At 37.6% G+C, this 16793-nt stretch overlaps 1 protein-coding gene across 6 annotated transcripts in view; it reads right to left on the bottom strand.

Moving 5' to 3' along the window:
- The window catches only part of NPEPPS (aminopeptidase puromycin sensitive), a 78762-nt gene that overhangs the window by 31034 nt on the left and 30935 nt on the right, over positions 1-16793 (bottom strand). For 4 of the 6 annotated variants that reach the window (XM_041001721.1, XM_041001720.1, XM_041001724.1 and 1 more), the window contains 6 exons: positions 8374-8495; positions 5296-5403; positions 3950-4150; positions 3397-3493; positions 3255-3288; positions 2351-2465 (listed from right to left, as the gene is read on the bottom strand). In XM_041001721.1, the coding sequence (XP_040857655.1) occupies positions 2351-2465; positions 3255-3288; positions 3397-3493; positions 3950-4150; positions 5296-5403; positions 8374-8495 (677 nt within the window). Of the gene's footprint in view, positions 1-2350; positions 2466-3254; positions 3289-3396; positions 3494-3949; positions 4151-5295; positions 5404-8373; positions 8496-10814; positions 11404-16793 lie in introns of those variants that run through there. The other 2 variants (XM_041001725.1, XM_041001723.1) reach the window with 2 other exon arrangements.

Below are 16793 nucleotides of genomic sequence, written 5' to 3' on the forward strand. Positions count from 1 at the left end.
ACCGGCGCCCATATGGGATCCCAGCGCATTCAAGGCGAATACTTTAACCACTACACTATCACGCTGGGCCCATTGTATGGAATTTATTTTGGTAGAGAACATGAGTAGCTGTTTGGTACACTGAATGACGTGCTGCCTGGGACATCTGTAAGCCAAATCAGAGAATCTAGGTTCATGTACAGGCTCTGATCCAAAATCCAGCTTCCTGCTAAAGCAGAAGGAGTTGGATTGGAAGTAGAGCAACTGGTGCCCACACATAATATCAGTACCACACACAGGTAGCAGCTTTACATATTATGCCACAGCAACAACTTCCTTTTTAATCAACTTTAAGAGATTTGAAAATAATTTTAATGAAAGTTCAAAATTAAATCTCCTAGTCAAAAAACGCAATATACAAGCTCAAGATGAAGGTCAAAGGACTAGCAATGGTAAAACACAAAATGTCATTTGAAGTTCTACAATGATAATTTTTATATAAGTACTTATTTTTGTTTGCAAGGATCATTATAGAAAATACAAAGAAAGATATTTTATCTACTGGTTCACTCCCCAAGTAGCTACAATGGTCAGAGATTAGCCAATTCAAAGCCAGAAGTCCGGTGTCAGGAGCCAGGAGATTCTTTTGGGTTGCCTACATGGGTGTCGGATCCCAAGGCTTTGGGTCATCCTCAACTGCTTTCCTAGTCCACAAGCACGGACGTGAATGGGAAATGGAGCAGAATGGATACAAACCAGTGCCCATATGGGATTCCAGCACATGTAAGGTAAGGATTTTATTCACCAGGCTACTGTGCTAGGCCCAAAATTTTATTTATTTTTTTTAAAGATGTATGTTATTTTTCATTGAAAGACAGTTACAGGGGCTGGTGCGAAGGATTTACTAGCTAATCCTCCAGTTCCCAATGCCAGCAATCCATATTGGCACCAGTTTGTATCCTAGCTGCTCCATTCCCCATCAAGCTCCTTATTTGTGGCCTGGGAAATGAGCAGAAGAGGGTCAAAGCCTTAGGACCCTACACCTAGTTGGGAGACCTAGAAGTTGTTCCTGATTCTTGGCTTCAGAATTGGCTCAGCTCTGGCTGTTTCAGCCATTTGAGGAGTAAATCAGTGATGGGAAATGTTTTTGGGCCCAATGGCTAGAACTAGGCAAATCTGAAGCTAGTAGTCATGAGAGTCTACCACGTCCCAAGGCTTTGTGCGATCCCCCACTGCTTTCCCAGGCCATAAACAGGAAGCAGGACTGGAAGTGCAGTAGCTGGGACAAAACCAGTGCACTTATGGAATGACAGTAGTGCAGGCAAAGGCTTTGCCTGCTATAATAAGGCTCCAGCCCCCAAAATAAAAGTTTATACATCAAAGCAAAATGATTTTTTTAAAAAACAATCTCTGACTTCTCTAAAAATTCGTAAGAATTACTTAGTGTCTCACCTTCTTGCCTATTTCTGTGATGTATGAATCAACCAATATCTATGTCCATGGCTGTGCTCTTTGGCAACCTAAAGTGCTGTTAAGGAAATTTAGCTGGCTCTAGACCCTCCAGTTCTTTTACTGAAGGGTACTTCTACTTCATGTATTAAAACCCTATGCTCTCCTCCTGCCTGGACGCACGAGATCAGCAATAATTCAGAACTGTTCAACTATCAAAACCCCTTAACAGGACCTTCAGAGCATGCCCAACATTGGGGACCCTTGGGTGGTGGTGTCAGGTGGCTGTCCTTCATCCCAGGGTACAGAGGTGCTTGCAAGGATGGGTGTGGCTTCTCCCTTTATCTCTCCCCTTCCCCCAGATACAGGAAGGAAAAAAGAGAATGTGGAAATAATGGTCTCACACACCTTCCTGTAGCCCTTGACCCTGATCACCCTAATCAACTATGTAAAAATCACCAAAAATAGAGATAATTATATATAAAACAATAACAACAACAATAACCCTCTGCTCCTACAATGTAATATAGCTATTCCCAGATAGGATTTAATAAGAGTAATCATGACAGGTTAGGATTTTAGACAGATATCGGTCACTGCAAGCACTGTGATAAATGGGGAGGGCAACAGAGCAGCTGGATTCTTAAAAAACATTCTTTCCTCAGTTTTTTTAATTTCTTTTATCAAATTTCAACTGAACATTTTAGGCAAGAAAAATGACTACTAGAAATAAAACAACCAAAGACCAACTTATTTGTTAAATTTACTTTCTAGTTAGTATATACTATGCAACAATTATGACTCAAAATCAATTTTTTCTATCATTTTTTTGCATAATATTACACCCAAACTTGCAATACTAGGTAGCTAATATTGTACAGCAGGATGAAAATATATTTGAGCACTTAAAAATATTAAATACCATAGTAACAAGATTTCCAAACCATTGATGGGCGAGTTCATGTCCCACCACCAGAGCAACCCACTGGCGTGATGAAGAACACGAGTTTTTTGGATCAATAAGCAATGCAGTCTCTCTGTTTAAAAAAATAAATAAAAGTGTTATAATGAAAGCGGACATTTACAAAGGGGAGAGATTTAGACATCACAGTTAAGATGATATTAATGAATGGACAGAAAAATTTCGAAAGATTACAGACTCCCCCAGTAAAACTCAGAAAACACAAGGTCAAATATGTGACACAATTCTAATCATCAATTTGTTGATAGGACAGTCACCTAAAACTTTAGAAAACCTTTGAGGAACTTAGGAAATATTATGGTAGACAGAAAGAAGAGATAGTCCTTCCACTAATGAGAGGTAACAGAGGAGATATTACACAGTCTCAAAATGAACACTGAGTAGTTTGTCCAAAATTTAACTCATCTAAAAAGGTAAAAAAAAAAAAAAAAAAAAAAAAACCTGTTTATACACTCTGCTTTAAAAATTATTCAACATGCATGTTTGTGCCATGATGACATGTAAAAACATGGCCAGAAAATCTGAAATCAAAGAAGATTCTTCCAGTTGGATAAATAACTACAGAACTACTAGAAAAAGATTCTGAAGTGAGAGTCATAGTCAACAATGTATCTAAAAAATGCTAATGCCAGATGCTCACTTTCAAATCTCACAGCCTCAAATAAAAGCAGTGGAAAGGGAAGACCTTCTTCACTCTTGAAATGTGCATGGAACTGGGGTATGGGGAGGTAGAAGAATTCATGCCAGATAATAAGGCACAAGTTACACAACTGAAATTAGGAGTGACTCTCTTATGAAATATGTGATTAAAAAGATAAGGAAGAGCAATGCATCATTAACATACCTGTAAGTAACAAGGCCCCAGTTTTCCATGGCACCTTCATAAAATAAATACAAATATTCATTAATCTATATGTATATACACCTTTCCCTCACAAAATTCTAACAGTCATTACAATTCAGCAATAAAATGGAATTTACTTTACCAGCTGCAAAATCAGCAATAGCAATGAGATCAATTTTAGGTAGTGGGTAAGGAACATTGAAGTAATCCTTATAAAAAGGCAAAGTTTTAGCAGCAACCTATGAAAGTATAAACAAAAGAATCACCTGATAAATATTTTATTATATTTAATACAGAAATCCACAAAGGAATCCTGTTGCAAGCAAAATATTTCAAGTTACTAGAAACTGGTCCTGGGAAGCCTAGCTTTCAATGACACTTCAGCCCCAAGCTTTGCATATGCTGCCTACGTGCTCATCCACTTACAACTTACTATGGAAAAATTGGATTATATATTGTCCCACCCAAATCTTAGACTTAAAAACAAAAATCAATCACATTCACTTAATCATTATTTTGTAAAACATTAACGCAACATCAAGGCTGGTATTCCAGAAATACTTTTTTTAAAAACTAAACAGCACAGTAACTCTCAGATTAATTTATCAATAATTGTATTAATAATTGATCAGAAATGTAAATTCCCCAACCTGGAGTTATGGACTGTTGGAACAATCCTCTTCAAGTACATTTACCTCTAACGCAAATTTTCCTTGCTCTGCTTTGCCAACAGGGGTGTAAACACGGACACACACACCATCTTTTGACCTTGTTTCTACAAAGTCATATTCACCCACAACAAATGCCACCAGATATGTAGACATAACAGGTGTGCGGGCAAACTTCACTTCCACTAAATTTTCATCATCAGGGTATGGTTTCCGGTCAATTACATTCTTTAAAAGAAAGGAAAAAAAAAAAAAGCAAAGTTTCAAAAGATTACACTGATACCTTAGAGCAAACACTACCCACAAACTATAGGCTTGATCATCTCTCTGCTTCTGTCTTTCTTCTCCATCCCAATTCATGTAGTGCTTTTATTCTGTCAAGTTCTTCCCTCTAAAGAAGGAAAGTAATCTCATAAAGCACTTAAACTTATAAGTTGGGGGCTAAAGCACTCAACCTTTTTTTGAGGAAAAGAGGAATTCATTTTTCTTGGATATTTACTGTATGCCCAGGCATTGGACTATTTTAAGACTTTAAACATTTTCAAATGAAATAAGAACAGGTGAGAATGGTTTAAAAAAAAAGTTCATCTGTGGAATCTTTCATCCCAAATCGTAAAGATTTCCAGAACATTCTCTGTACAAAGGCTGACTCTAAGCAAATTTGTGAAGAAATTCCCACATTACATATGTAATCCCTAATATCCTTCTTTCTATTTTTCTTCTTTTTTCTACTCAAACTCATTTTCCTTAAGCCCTCTCAATTTTTCCTAGGAAGACATAGTCAAGAACAGTCCTGATAAATTCATTCTCACCAAAATATAAAATAATATTCAGTTTCACATGTTCTTCTAAGAATATTTCAGAAGAGAACCACATGACCTCTGAAACTATCTCGACTAATAAGCAGGCCGGAGCCAGTGAACTTCAGGTACAATGGGCTTTTTATCAAGCTCTCCAGTCATGGCTACTCTACATCTTCAATAAGGAAGTACCAAACAACACACTCAGATGCTGACTGTTTACCCTGCTGCTGAATGAGAGCAACGGCACCAATAAAGAGAGCTTATGCCAAACACGCAACCAGCCAAAACCGGAAGCACACGTCACTGCATAGCTTGATCTAGAAAATCTAAAAATGTCATGAACTTTTTCTTTAAATTAAAAGAATTAGGAATCTTGTATTTTGCTTCTCTGCCATGAAGAGGAAAATTCTCTTCTAAAAATGAAGCTATTAAGCAAAGGAGGCTGGCTACAAATGCAGCTGTTAAACTATGTCCTACATCAATACTTGCTTTCATATTATCCCATCTAGTCAGCTAGCTAAATGTGCTCAAACTATTCACCATGTAAACAGATGATAAATATATACATACCATGTTTGATAGAGCTACTCTGTCTTTAGGAACAACCAATGAGATATCAAATGTTGCTTTGATGGCAGGCTCATCCCAGCAAGGAAAAGCCCTTCGGGCATCCGTAGCCTTAAGGAGAGAGTATGAAATTTTAAAAGAAAAAAAAAAAATCAATGAATCAGCGTAAGAAACTACTTCATCAAGCAACTAACATTTCTATCATTCACTCATTCACTTGGTTATTCAAATATTTACTTTCTACTCAGGAGCCAAGGCAACAAGTTAACACTAATTATAAAGAAAGCTTAACACTTGTTACCAATGTTGTACTAGTGAACTATCCAGAAACAATGACTACTACACTCCTTTGTTCACAGTTTTTTGCTTTTTTTAAAAAAAATGATTTTATGGGCCCCGCGCCATGCCCTAGCGGCTAAAGTCTTCGCCTTGAATGCCCCGGGATCCCATACAGGTGCCGGTTCTAATCCAGGCTGCCCCGCTTCCCATTTAGCTCCCTGCTTGCGGTCTGGGAAAGCAGTCGAGGACAGCCCAAAGCCATGGGACCCTGCACCCAGAAGAGCTCCTGGCTCCAGGCTTTGTATTGGCGAAGCACCGGCCATTGCGGTCACTTGGGGAGTGAATCATCAGATGGAAGATATTTCTCTTTGTCTCTCCTCCTCTCTATATGTATCTGATTTTGCAATAAAAATAAATAAACCTTAACAAAATGATTTTATATATTTGAAAGGTAGAGTGAGAGAGACAGCAGGAGAGAAAAAGGCATCTTCCATGCACTGGCTCACTTGGGGAGTGAATCATCAGACGGATGATCTTTCTCTTTCTCTCCTCCTCTCTGTATATCTGACTTTGCAATAAAAATAAATAAATATTTTAAAAATATATAAAAAGGCCAAACTTATTAAAGCAAAGTAAAAATTAGTGATTTCCAGAATATCAGTAAAAAGAAAAAAAGGCCCACGTAAGAAACTTCAGAAAATAGAACAAAATTATGAAATCAATAGTAACATTTGTATGATGAAAATAACAAATATGAAAAGGTACAGGTGCTGGAATTTTTGCCATTAACCCAAGATGTCCCATGCAGAGAGTCACATAGGAGGTCTTTATTCTGGTGGGAGAGGTGGCCACAGGGAAGAGAGAAAGCAGAGCAGAGGAAGATGGGAGCTGGAAGTGGGAAAAGGCAGGGAAGAGGAAGAGAGAGATCCTGCATAGTGACAGGAGAGGACTGAAAGGAAGAGAGAGCTGGGAGAACCGAGAACAAGGGTGCCACCAAGAGCAGGGAGTGTAGAGAGTCAATAAAGAGAGAAAGGAAGAGATCATGCTTTTATACTACAGGAGTGGTTCCTGGGAGTACAGGGTCACAGGGATTGATACATGAAATGGTGGGCAGGGCCAGGGATGTGAGGCCACAAGATTGGTGGATAAGACTGTAAGGGAACAAAATGGGAACTAAAGGGCACCAGACTCAATAGGAAGGGAAATGAAACAGAAACTTAAAGGGAAGTGAAACCTAAGGGAAGCAACTATTTAAAGCTGCGGTGGGCGGTCTAAAATGGTGTGGAGGGGGGTCTCATCAATCTTCAGGGCCGATGTTTGAGTCACTCCTCAGAGGAAGAATCCTACACTTTTTTTTTTTTTTTTAGATTTACTTTTATTATTTATTTATTGGAAAGGCGAATATACAGAGAGGAGAGACAGAGAGGAAGATCTTCCGTCCGATGATTCACTCCCCAAGTGAGCGCAATGGCCGATGCTATGCTGATCCGAAGCCAGGAGACTCTTCCGGGTCTCCCACGCGGGTGCAGGGTCCTCTCTGTCTCTCCTCTCTGTATATCCGCCTTTCCAATAAAAAAAAAATAAAAATAAATCTTTAAAAAAAAAAAAAGTAAAACTAAAAAAAGTAGAAACTTGGAACACCAACCAGGTCTCTCACAGGTGTGCAGGGGTCCAGGCACTTTTTCTACTATCTACTGCCTTCCAGGATACAATAGCAGATGGCTAGACAGTAAACAGAGATGCCAAGACTTGAACCAGGCATTCCCCAATGGCTGCTTCACCTACTGTGTCACAATGTTCAATCCCAAATGCTATTTTAGAATAGAAGGCAATATAAGGCAACATATGAAATAAGACAAAGTAATAGTAAACCGGATCCCAAATTTCAGGTTATGCAAACAAATAATACAAGATATGGACAGAACAACTTACATAACTTGCAAATACTATAAAAATCTAAGCGGAGCCAGCATTGTGGTGCAGTATTCTAAGTCACTGGCTGCAACACTGGCACCCCACACCAGAGTGCCAGTTCAAGTCCTGCCTACCATATTTCTGACCCACCCTGGCAAACACATGGAGACTTATATGAAGTTATAGACTGCTGGCTTTGACTTCCCACAATCCTAACTGTTGTAGTGATTTGGGGAGCAAATCAGTGGACATATCTTCCCTTCTCTCTCTCTCTTTTTAAATACTTATTTATTTGAAAGGCAGAATTACAGACACTTCCATTCATGGTTTGCTACCCAGAAGGCTGCAACAGTTAGGACTAGGTAAAAGCAAAGTCAGGAGCCAAGAGCTTCCTCTGGGTCTCCCATGTGGGTGGCAGTGGCTCAAACTCTACTTTCCCAGGAAGAAGAGCAGGAAGTTAGATCAAAAGTGGAACAGCCGGGACTGGAACCAATGTCATATGGGATTCAGGCATCACAGGAAGCAGCTGAGACCACTGTACCATAATGCCAGCTCTCCCCAACACCAAGAATCTCTCTCTCTCTTGCTCTCTCTCCCTCTGTTGCAGTGCCTTTTAAATAAATACAACAAACAAACAAACAAAAACAACAGAAAGTAACTAATTCCAGTACTGAAATTCTGTTACCTGCATGTCCCTTTCATCTGTATATAATCAGTTCCCAGTCCACTCCCTTAGGTCCCTCCTTTTATAGATAAAAAGTCTCAAATCACAAATAGATTTATGGCCAAAGCACTTATCCTCAGTACATACTCTATATAATAAAACAGAGCTTTCTCACAATGCATATCTTAAGAATGACAAATATGTTCAAAAAGAACATTGCATACCTCAAACTGTGTGACAGCAGCATAACGGACCTCTCCAGAAGGGGTGGTGTATTTACTTCTATAGAAACCTTTCATTTTGTCATTCAGCTCTCCAACAAAATCTATCTTTAACGTTCCTGTGCCTATGATTGAAGATAAATAAAAACCATTTTATGGAGATGTTAAACACTGCCATCAAAAATGTCAAAGACAATATATTCAGGGATTATTCACAATATTTCAATCACACCTTCTTTCCTTAAATACTCCTGGCATTGGAGAGAGTATGGTATATATTAAAATAAATGTCAGGCAAAGCCTAAAACAATTCTTGAAGTCATATTTAGGGTGACTGTAGAGAAAGTTCTTTATTAACTCTGATCTAAATTACAAATACATGCAGAAAAGAACATGCAACATTTAACTGTCTGACACATGCTATTATACATGGTGCTTTTGTACTATTTAGGACTACTTATAAACTTGTATATAGGTAAGGTCCCTATTTTTTCATTTGAGGAAACTGAGGTTGAAAAACTCAAGGTTATACAATTAGTAAGCAGCAAGAATGAAATAAAATGTTTTAATACAAATTTATGTTCTCTGCCAGTTACACTATGAGCTTCAGACACAGGAAGAGACATGTATCCAATTAATCTTTAAGACAAGCCACTATGTATTGAGAAGCCAAATGAAACATTGATTGAATACATCTGTAAAGAATAATAGGGGAAAAAATTAAAAAATATATAGGGAAGATCAATAATTTGATCAGCAAAAGAACATAAAACAAATTCTCAGTCACCTCAATCATTTAAAATGTGATAACAAATGAACATTTAATCAATAATTAAGCAAATAAAAATGCAATTGGAATGTATCTAGACTGTAACTGCAAAACCAATTTAGATAAAATGTTTTGTGAGTACCATTTTCACTTATAATACAGAAAAGATTATAATATCACTTAATTATCATCTGCTAAATTTGGGGACATAGCAAAACAGTAACTATTTTGTATTTTACAATCAAGTAACACACACAAATTCACAAAAAGCAGAGTTAGTAATTGATTCTTTTCAAGTGCCTATTTTTTATTCATAACTTGAATTTGTTAGTTTCCTATTCTGTAGATTTATGATATGAAAGTAAAATAATCAGCCAGTCATTCCAAATTTTTATATCCTAATGTTTTTAAATTGTCATTTTGAAACAAAAACACTGACACTGGTTAAATGCTCTTGACTCTCCAATATAATTTTTTAGATAATTTTAAAATCAAATCTTCATCTTCTAAAATAAAATCCACTTTTAGAAATGACCAAAAGTCACTCAGTATAAGTTTATATGGTAAGTGAAAGAGAGCAAACTGATACTAGCCAAATTGCAGTGAAGCAATTATACTGATTTTATGGGCATCAAACTGATTCTGAAAGTGATTTAAGATTTCACACCTCTGCAGCAAAGTCATGACTAAACAAAGTGCCACATTCTTAAAATACTCATGCTGAAAAACAGTAAAATCAACAATTCAACTGAATTTTTGTGATGGTCATTAAAAAGAATTAAACATGGGCCCAGCACAGTGGCCTAGCGGCTAAAGCCCTTGCTTTGAATGCGCCGGGATCCAATATGGGCGCCAGTTCTAATCCTGGCAGCTCCACTTCCCATCCAGCTCCCTGCTTGTGGCCTGGGAAAGCAGTCGAGGACTGCCCAAGGCTTTGGGATCCCGCACCCGCATGAGAGACATGGAGGAAGTTCCTGGCTCCTGGCTCTGGATCAGCACAGTATCAGCTGTTGCAGTCACTTGGGGAGTGAATCATTGAAGATCTTCCTCTCTGTCTCTCCTCCTGTCTGTATATCTGACTTTGTAATAAAAATGAATAAATCTTGGGCCTGGTGGTGTGGCCTACTGGCTAAGGTCCTCGCTTTGAACATGCCGGGATCCCATATGGTCACCAGTTCTAATCCTGACAGCTCCACTTCCTCTCTATCTCTCCTCCTCTCTATATATCTGACTTTGTAATAAAAATAAATCTTTTTTAAAAAAATAAAACATGCATGCATATCTGAAGCGCTGATAAATACTTTTTCTTTAAAGAGGATATGTTATTGGGACAATAAATATGAAAATTAAAAATCAAAGGATTCTAAATGATTATACTTAACTATAAATAATATAAATATTTAAAAGGTGCTTTATTTAGGGATTTTTTTTTTAAATCAAATATATTACATTACTTAACTTCACTAGGAAGACTTAATAGATGATAAAACCCCAGGATTCTTAAGGGGAATTGTTTGAAGTAATTTTATTCTATAAACAAAATTGGCCAGTTGTTTTCATTAAGTCAAATGTTAAGATGTTTTCAAATAAAATTCATACTTCACAATAAATCTAATTTTCTATTTGGAACAAAAGTGGATTTAAAACTCATAACTAAATAAGAAAGGCTGCTTACACTTTTACTCGGTTTTAAATCTCCAAGGCCATCAAACCATAACAAGATATTGACAGTGACCACTTCCAAAAAGTGGCATACTAAACAAAATACAAAGTATTTGGAAAGGGTTATTACCTGAAATTCAAACAAAACACAAGTTAAAGTTTTACAAAGATCATTAATAAGTTTAATTACTATCACATTATACAATACTAATTACAAAGCACTTGCTACTAATACAGAAACTTAAGGAAAGAAAAAAAGGACTTTTTGATAAATCTGATTTATCAAATTTTACCATATTTACATCAAAATGAACTGACTGCTAGATTGTCTTATTTTATACCTATATACACATTAATTCATATTGCTTCCTCAAATCAGATAGTACTTTACTTCAATATCCAGTGTATGCAATATTTATCCATTTCAGATGGCAAGCCTTCTAAAGTATATAATACACTAACTTATAAATTGAGGAAAAATTCAGAATCTCTGCCAAAAAAAAACCCCAGATATTTAAAGTTTAGGAGAATACAACTGTTGTAAAATTTGGAGTAAGTCTTGAAATGCTTTAGCAATAACAAATTTAGTAAGTTCACTAAATAATGTAAAATTCAAAACAGATTAATTGTGAAAAGCAAAAGTCTGTCTTTGTGTCACCACTCCTCTCCTGTTTTCAGCTTCCCAAATGTTTCAAAGAACTGTTCTCTTCACGTACAGTTGACAACACCCTTAATTACTAATGCTGAGGTGGCCAGACCTACAAATATTATAATGAGCGCTATTAAGAGTGGCGTCCATTTCAGAACAGGATGCTTCACGGAACTATGTAACAATGTTACTAACATAATCAAATTCATATTTATTCCATTATCAGATCACTTGTCAATCTTTCAAAAAGTGAAAAGGTAAACATAACAGCTTCATTTCTTTACATTTAATTTTTTAAATCAACACAGAACTGTATATATTTCTCAAATAACAATTACTTCACTCTTAAAGAATGATGGGTAACAGTAATCTGGAGAGCTTTCTGAGCCGAAAAGCCAGTGACTGTCACATGGATATTAGCAGATATCCCACAATTTAATGTAGTCTCACATACCAGGTACAGATTTATTTTAACATTCATATCATTTATTAGATTTAAAATAACAATAATTTTGTAGACCTAATGATTATATCCTAGCTTGTTTCAGCTATTATTTGAAATGTTTTCACCATTATGTTTGCTGCGAATATTCCTCATCAAAAATGATGCAGCTGTTACACACTGGTAATCACTTTTAATTAAGTCTTAGTGAAACAAAGAAAGACACAGATTACTCTGTACGGTGTGATAACTTCTATAATCTTAAAAAGCATAAATACAAATGCTTACTAAACATGGTATAGTTTTAAAGGGATACACAGGGTTTCTACAGAGGATCAGAGAACAAGACAGGACAGAATGACAAACTTGCACTGTACAGCCTTTGGACTTCAAACTATGGTCCTGCAGTATGGTTTTCAAAATATTTAGCGTGGGCCTGGTGTGATAGCCTTGTGACAAAAATCCTCGCCTTGTACATGCCAGAATCCTATATGGGCACTGATTCTATTCCCGGCACCATCGCTTCCCCATCCAGCTCCCTGCTTGTGGCCTGAGAAAGTAGTCAAGGAGGGCCCAAAACCTTGGGATCCTGCACCCACGTGGGAGACTAGAAGAAGCTCCTGGCTCCTGGCTTCAGATCAGCTCAGCTCCGGCCACTGCGACCACTTGTGGAGTGAATTAACAGGTGTCTCACCTCCTCTCTATATATCTGACTTGCCAAAAAAAAATTTTTTTTTTTTAATATTTAACTCACAAAATAAAAGGATAGTAAAATGTGGCAGAAGCATAAACTTGATTTGAACTGCTTGAGTGGAAACCCCAGCTCTGTTGCTTACTAGCAGTGTCACCGTGGGCAATTAATTAAACCGTATTTGTGTCTTACTTTCCTCACCTATTAAGTAGACATAAAACAAGCTTTCTAAAAAGGTTGTTTAAAAGATTAAAAAAATTATTATGTTCAGTGCATTTAAAACAGCCTTAGTAGGGCTGTGGCTGTGACATACCATACAGGTGCCAGCTGGTCCACTGTGATCCATCTCCTTGCTAATGTGCTTGGGAACATAGCAAAGAAAAAGCTGGAACAAAAAGCTCCTGGCTCCGGGCTCCCAGCTCCGGGTTCTAGACTGGATCGGCTCTGGCTTGCAGTCAATTGAGGAGTGAACCAGCAAATGAAGCTCTCTAACTCAGCTTTGCAAATAAAACAGCCTGGTACAGGTTACTAATTCAATATGTAAATAAATCTTCTACTGTGTTAGCAATGTTTATTCTTCCCCAGTGAATTCTAGCAAATACATTCCAGTTTCTTTTCATACATACATATCCTTATTTTTAATTTAATGATTATTATGTCATTTCTTAATGCTGTTCAACAATTTAATACATGTTTCCCTCCTCCATTCTTGCTAGATTTATATGTCTTCTTGGACTATTTTACAATTAAGAGTTTTAAAAAATAGTTTCCTTTCATCCCTTTATTTTTCCTAAATATTTCTCATCAGATTATCAGCCCATTGTGTCTAACTTTGAGTTTGACATTTAGTTATTATTATTCTTTCTTAACTCTGTGTCTTCTGCTTTAAGAAAAAATTATATATATTCTTTACAAAGTCAGAAATACAGAGAGGAAGATCTTCCATTCGATGATTACTCCCAAAGTGGCCACAGCAGCTGGAGCTGAGTTGATCTGAAGTCAGCAGCCAGGAGCTTCATCTGGGACTTCCATGCGGGTGCAGGGTCCCAAGGCTTCGGCCCATCCTGTACTGCCACAAGCAGGGAGCTGGATGGGAAGCAGGGCCACCAGGAATGGAACCAGTGCCCACATGGGATCCTGGTGCATGCAAGGTGAGAACTTTAGCCACTAGGCTACCGGGTTAGTTATGTGTTACTTGCATTCTTCATGTTTTGCTATGCGATAATTTGAGTGGAGAGCCAGGGGGACAGTGCATGGGAAGTGGACAGCCAGGGGGACAGTGCATGGGAAGTGGACAGCCAGGGGAACAGTGCATGGGAAGTGGAGAGCAGGGGGATAGTGGCTATGCGATAATTTCAACATTCACTTCTAAATATTTTCTAATTTCTATACTAACACTTCTTTCATTGATGACTCAGTCATACTTTTCCAAATATATGAAATTTGCTTCCATTAGCTGATGTCTAGTACTTTTACACTATGAACAGGATAAAGCCTACAATGATACAGCTTTTTAAAATGTTTAAATTAAATTTTTTAAATTCAAAACTTTATTTTACTTCTTAGTTAACAGTCCACAGTTAGCACTCAGATAGCACTGTGAGGCAGTACTCTGCCCACATCATTTGTTCCCTCTCCCTGCTGCTAGAAGCACCCATGCTCAACTCTGATTTCTCCCTTGCTTTCACAAGATAACTAGTTTTTCAAGTTTCAACTGACACAATATTTTTTCATTATACAAAGTTCACCCTATTTGAAGATTTCTCTACTTCCAATTAAAAAAAATGCTTTATTTTTTTTCTTGGAATGCCAGATTTACAGAGAGGAGAGACAGAAAGATTTTCAATCCACTGGTTCACTCCCCAATGGGCATAATGGCCAAAGTTGAGCTGATCCAAATCCAGGAGCCAGGAGCTAGGAGCTTCTTCCAGGTCTCCCACCATGAGTGCAGGGTCCCAAGGTTTTGAGCCATCCTCTCTTGCCTTCCTAGATCGCCAGTAGGGAGTTGGAATTGAAGTGGTGTAGTCAGGACATGAACTGACACCATAATGGATCCTGGTGCACATAAGGCGAGGATTTAGCCACTAAGCCATGAAAGTTGCAAATCTGTAACTTTGCAAATCTAAAAGTATGTTCATTTCACCCTCACATTAAGATTCACAGTTAAATTCATAAATGTGAATTAATTAATTTCACATTAAATTCATACCTAATCAGGGAATTCTTAGGTGAAAACCAGATTCACTTCTTAATAGCCTGAAAGGAGCAGCTTCTTTCAGTTTAATGATATGTTCTGTCATCTTCTGATTCCTGAACTTTGAAGGTAATATGCTAACCTCCCTTCATCTCTCCTACCCCATACAGAAACTCTGAGGGCTTTATTTTATCCCATTTGTTCTAAAATTTGTTGTGGTATGGGACTTTTTACATTTACTAGGTCTTTCCCAATAGTGTACTTTCTATGAAACCAAGAGCTCTTGCTTCATCAGGTAAATGAAATTTCCTTTCAGTATCTTCAGTAAATTCCTCTTATCAAGTACTAGGGGGATGCTAGTTCTGTTGGACTGGATTACACATCTTCTATTTTGTTTTTTATCTCTTTGTTGTGCCTAATATTTGGAAGACTCAATTTCAGCCTCAAAATTCTTATTGGCTTTTATGGTATTTAATATATTATAATTGCCAGGAACTTTCCTTTTACTCTAAATCTTGCTCTCTGGGCATTCTTATTCTTGTCTAATAAAACAAAGTACCTTCTCTTAACTCTCTAGGGAGCATCATTGTGGTATAGTGGATTAAGCCCCTCCATGCTAGCCCTAAGAGCATTTAGGTATCTAGAAAAGCAGCAGCGGAAGGTCCAAGAGCTTGGTTCCCTGAACCCATGCAGGAGACCCAGAGGAAGCTCCAGGCCCTGGCCTCAAGCCCAGCCCCAGCTACTGTAGTCATCTGAGCAATGAACCTACAGATGGCAGACCCCCTCTCTTACTTATCTCTTTGTAATTCTGCCTTTCAAATAAATAAAATAAATGTTTAAGCTGTCTTTTAACTTGTCTTTGTTTCTTTCAAGTTTCTATGTTCCTATTATCCTTATGATTTTGTTTTCGCTTTTTCATAACAGAAGCTTTCCTCACATGTCTGGTAACTGCTTCCCAGTGACTTTGGTTGGTCACACAGCTTGCTTCGGCTTAACGAAAAGCGAGTGGACATCAAGTATACCATCTTCTATAAAGCAGTTTTAACTGTGTCCAGGCTCTTGCTTTCGCTCCATCCATACCCTCTGCCCTCTACTCTCTGCATGTGAGAAAACAGCACGTTGCAGACGAGCACACCTGTGAGCTGAGGGGAGCCTACTCAGCTCAGCCAAGTGTTCGCTGTAAGCCACTGAGACTGTGAGTCTATCTGAGTTAAAATGTGCACACATTTACAGATCCAGAGAGTACCTCTGGAAGGGTTCACCAGAGAGTAGACAAGATAAGAGTTCAAGAAAGAGAAACCTCAATTTTCACATTCCTGCATATTTCTTTTTTTTTTTCCATATTGTTCCCTTCATGTTTAAAGAGGGGTATTAAGGAAGAAGTCCCACCCAATTTCCCACCCTCCCCAGGTCCTGGATGTAGGGTATGCTCTGAGGTTCTTGCTCAGGTGGTTTGATATTTCAACAGTTATGAATCGCTGCCAATCTTGCCACTCCAAGCACTACGAGGTCTTTGAAGAATCCACTGGTTGACAGTCCATCATAGAGTCTCTGTTTGCCCCATATTTCGCTGCTAAGATATAGCTGAGATGGTTGGTTGATCTGATCTGTCATCTCTCTTTTCTTGGTTAGGGTTCTGAGTCCAGCATTTTGATTGGGGAGATCTCCAAAGAAACTTTGTCTGAGGTGTTCTCAAACCAGATTCTTGTTTGTGCTAGCAAGTACAGGGCCAGCACAGTCCTTCGCCCTGATCAGCACTTTTAAGTACATGTTCATGACAAAAATTTTTTTAATAATAATCACCTACAGAAAGGCCTCAAAGGTATCAATATAAAAGATAAAAATTCTCCAAATTAACTTTTTTCTTTTCTATTGTGCTTTTCAATTTTACATTATAATAAACACTCTATATGATTATTAAGAATTCACAAGTATATTGTTAAGTATTCCACTATATTTATTTGTCATAATTAGCTAAATCATTGCCTTGATGTTAGATAAATATATTCAACTGAA

The sequence above is a fragment of the Ochotona curzoniae genome, unplaced genomic scaffold (genome assembly GCF_017591425.1).
Source record: "Ochotona curzoniae isolate NIBS_2020 unplaced genomic scaffold, NIBS_Ocur_1.0 scaffold_2453, whole genome shotgun sequence".
In the NCBI taxonomy this organism is placed as follows: Eukaryota; Metazoa; Chordata; class Mammalia; order Lagomorpha; family Ochotonidae; genus Ochotona; species Ochotona curzoniae.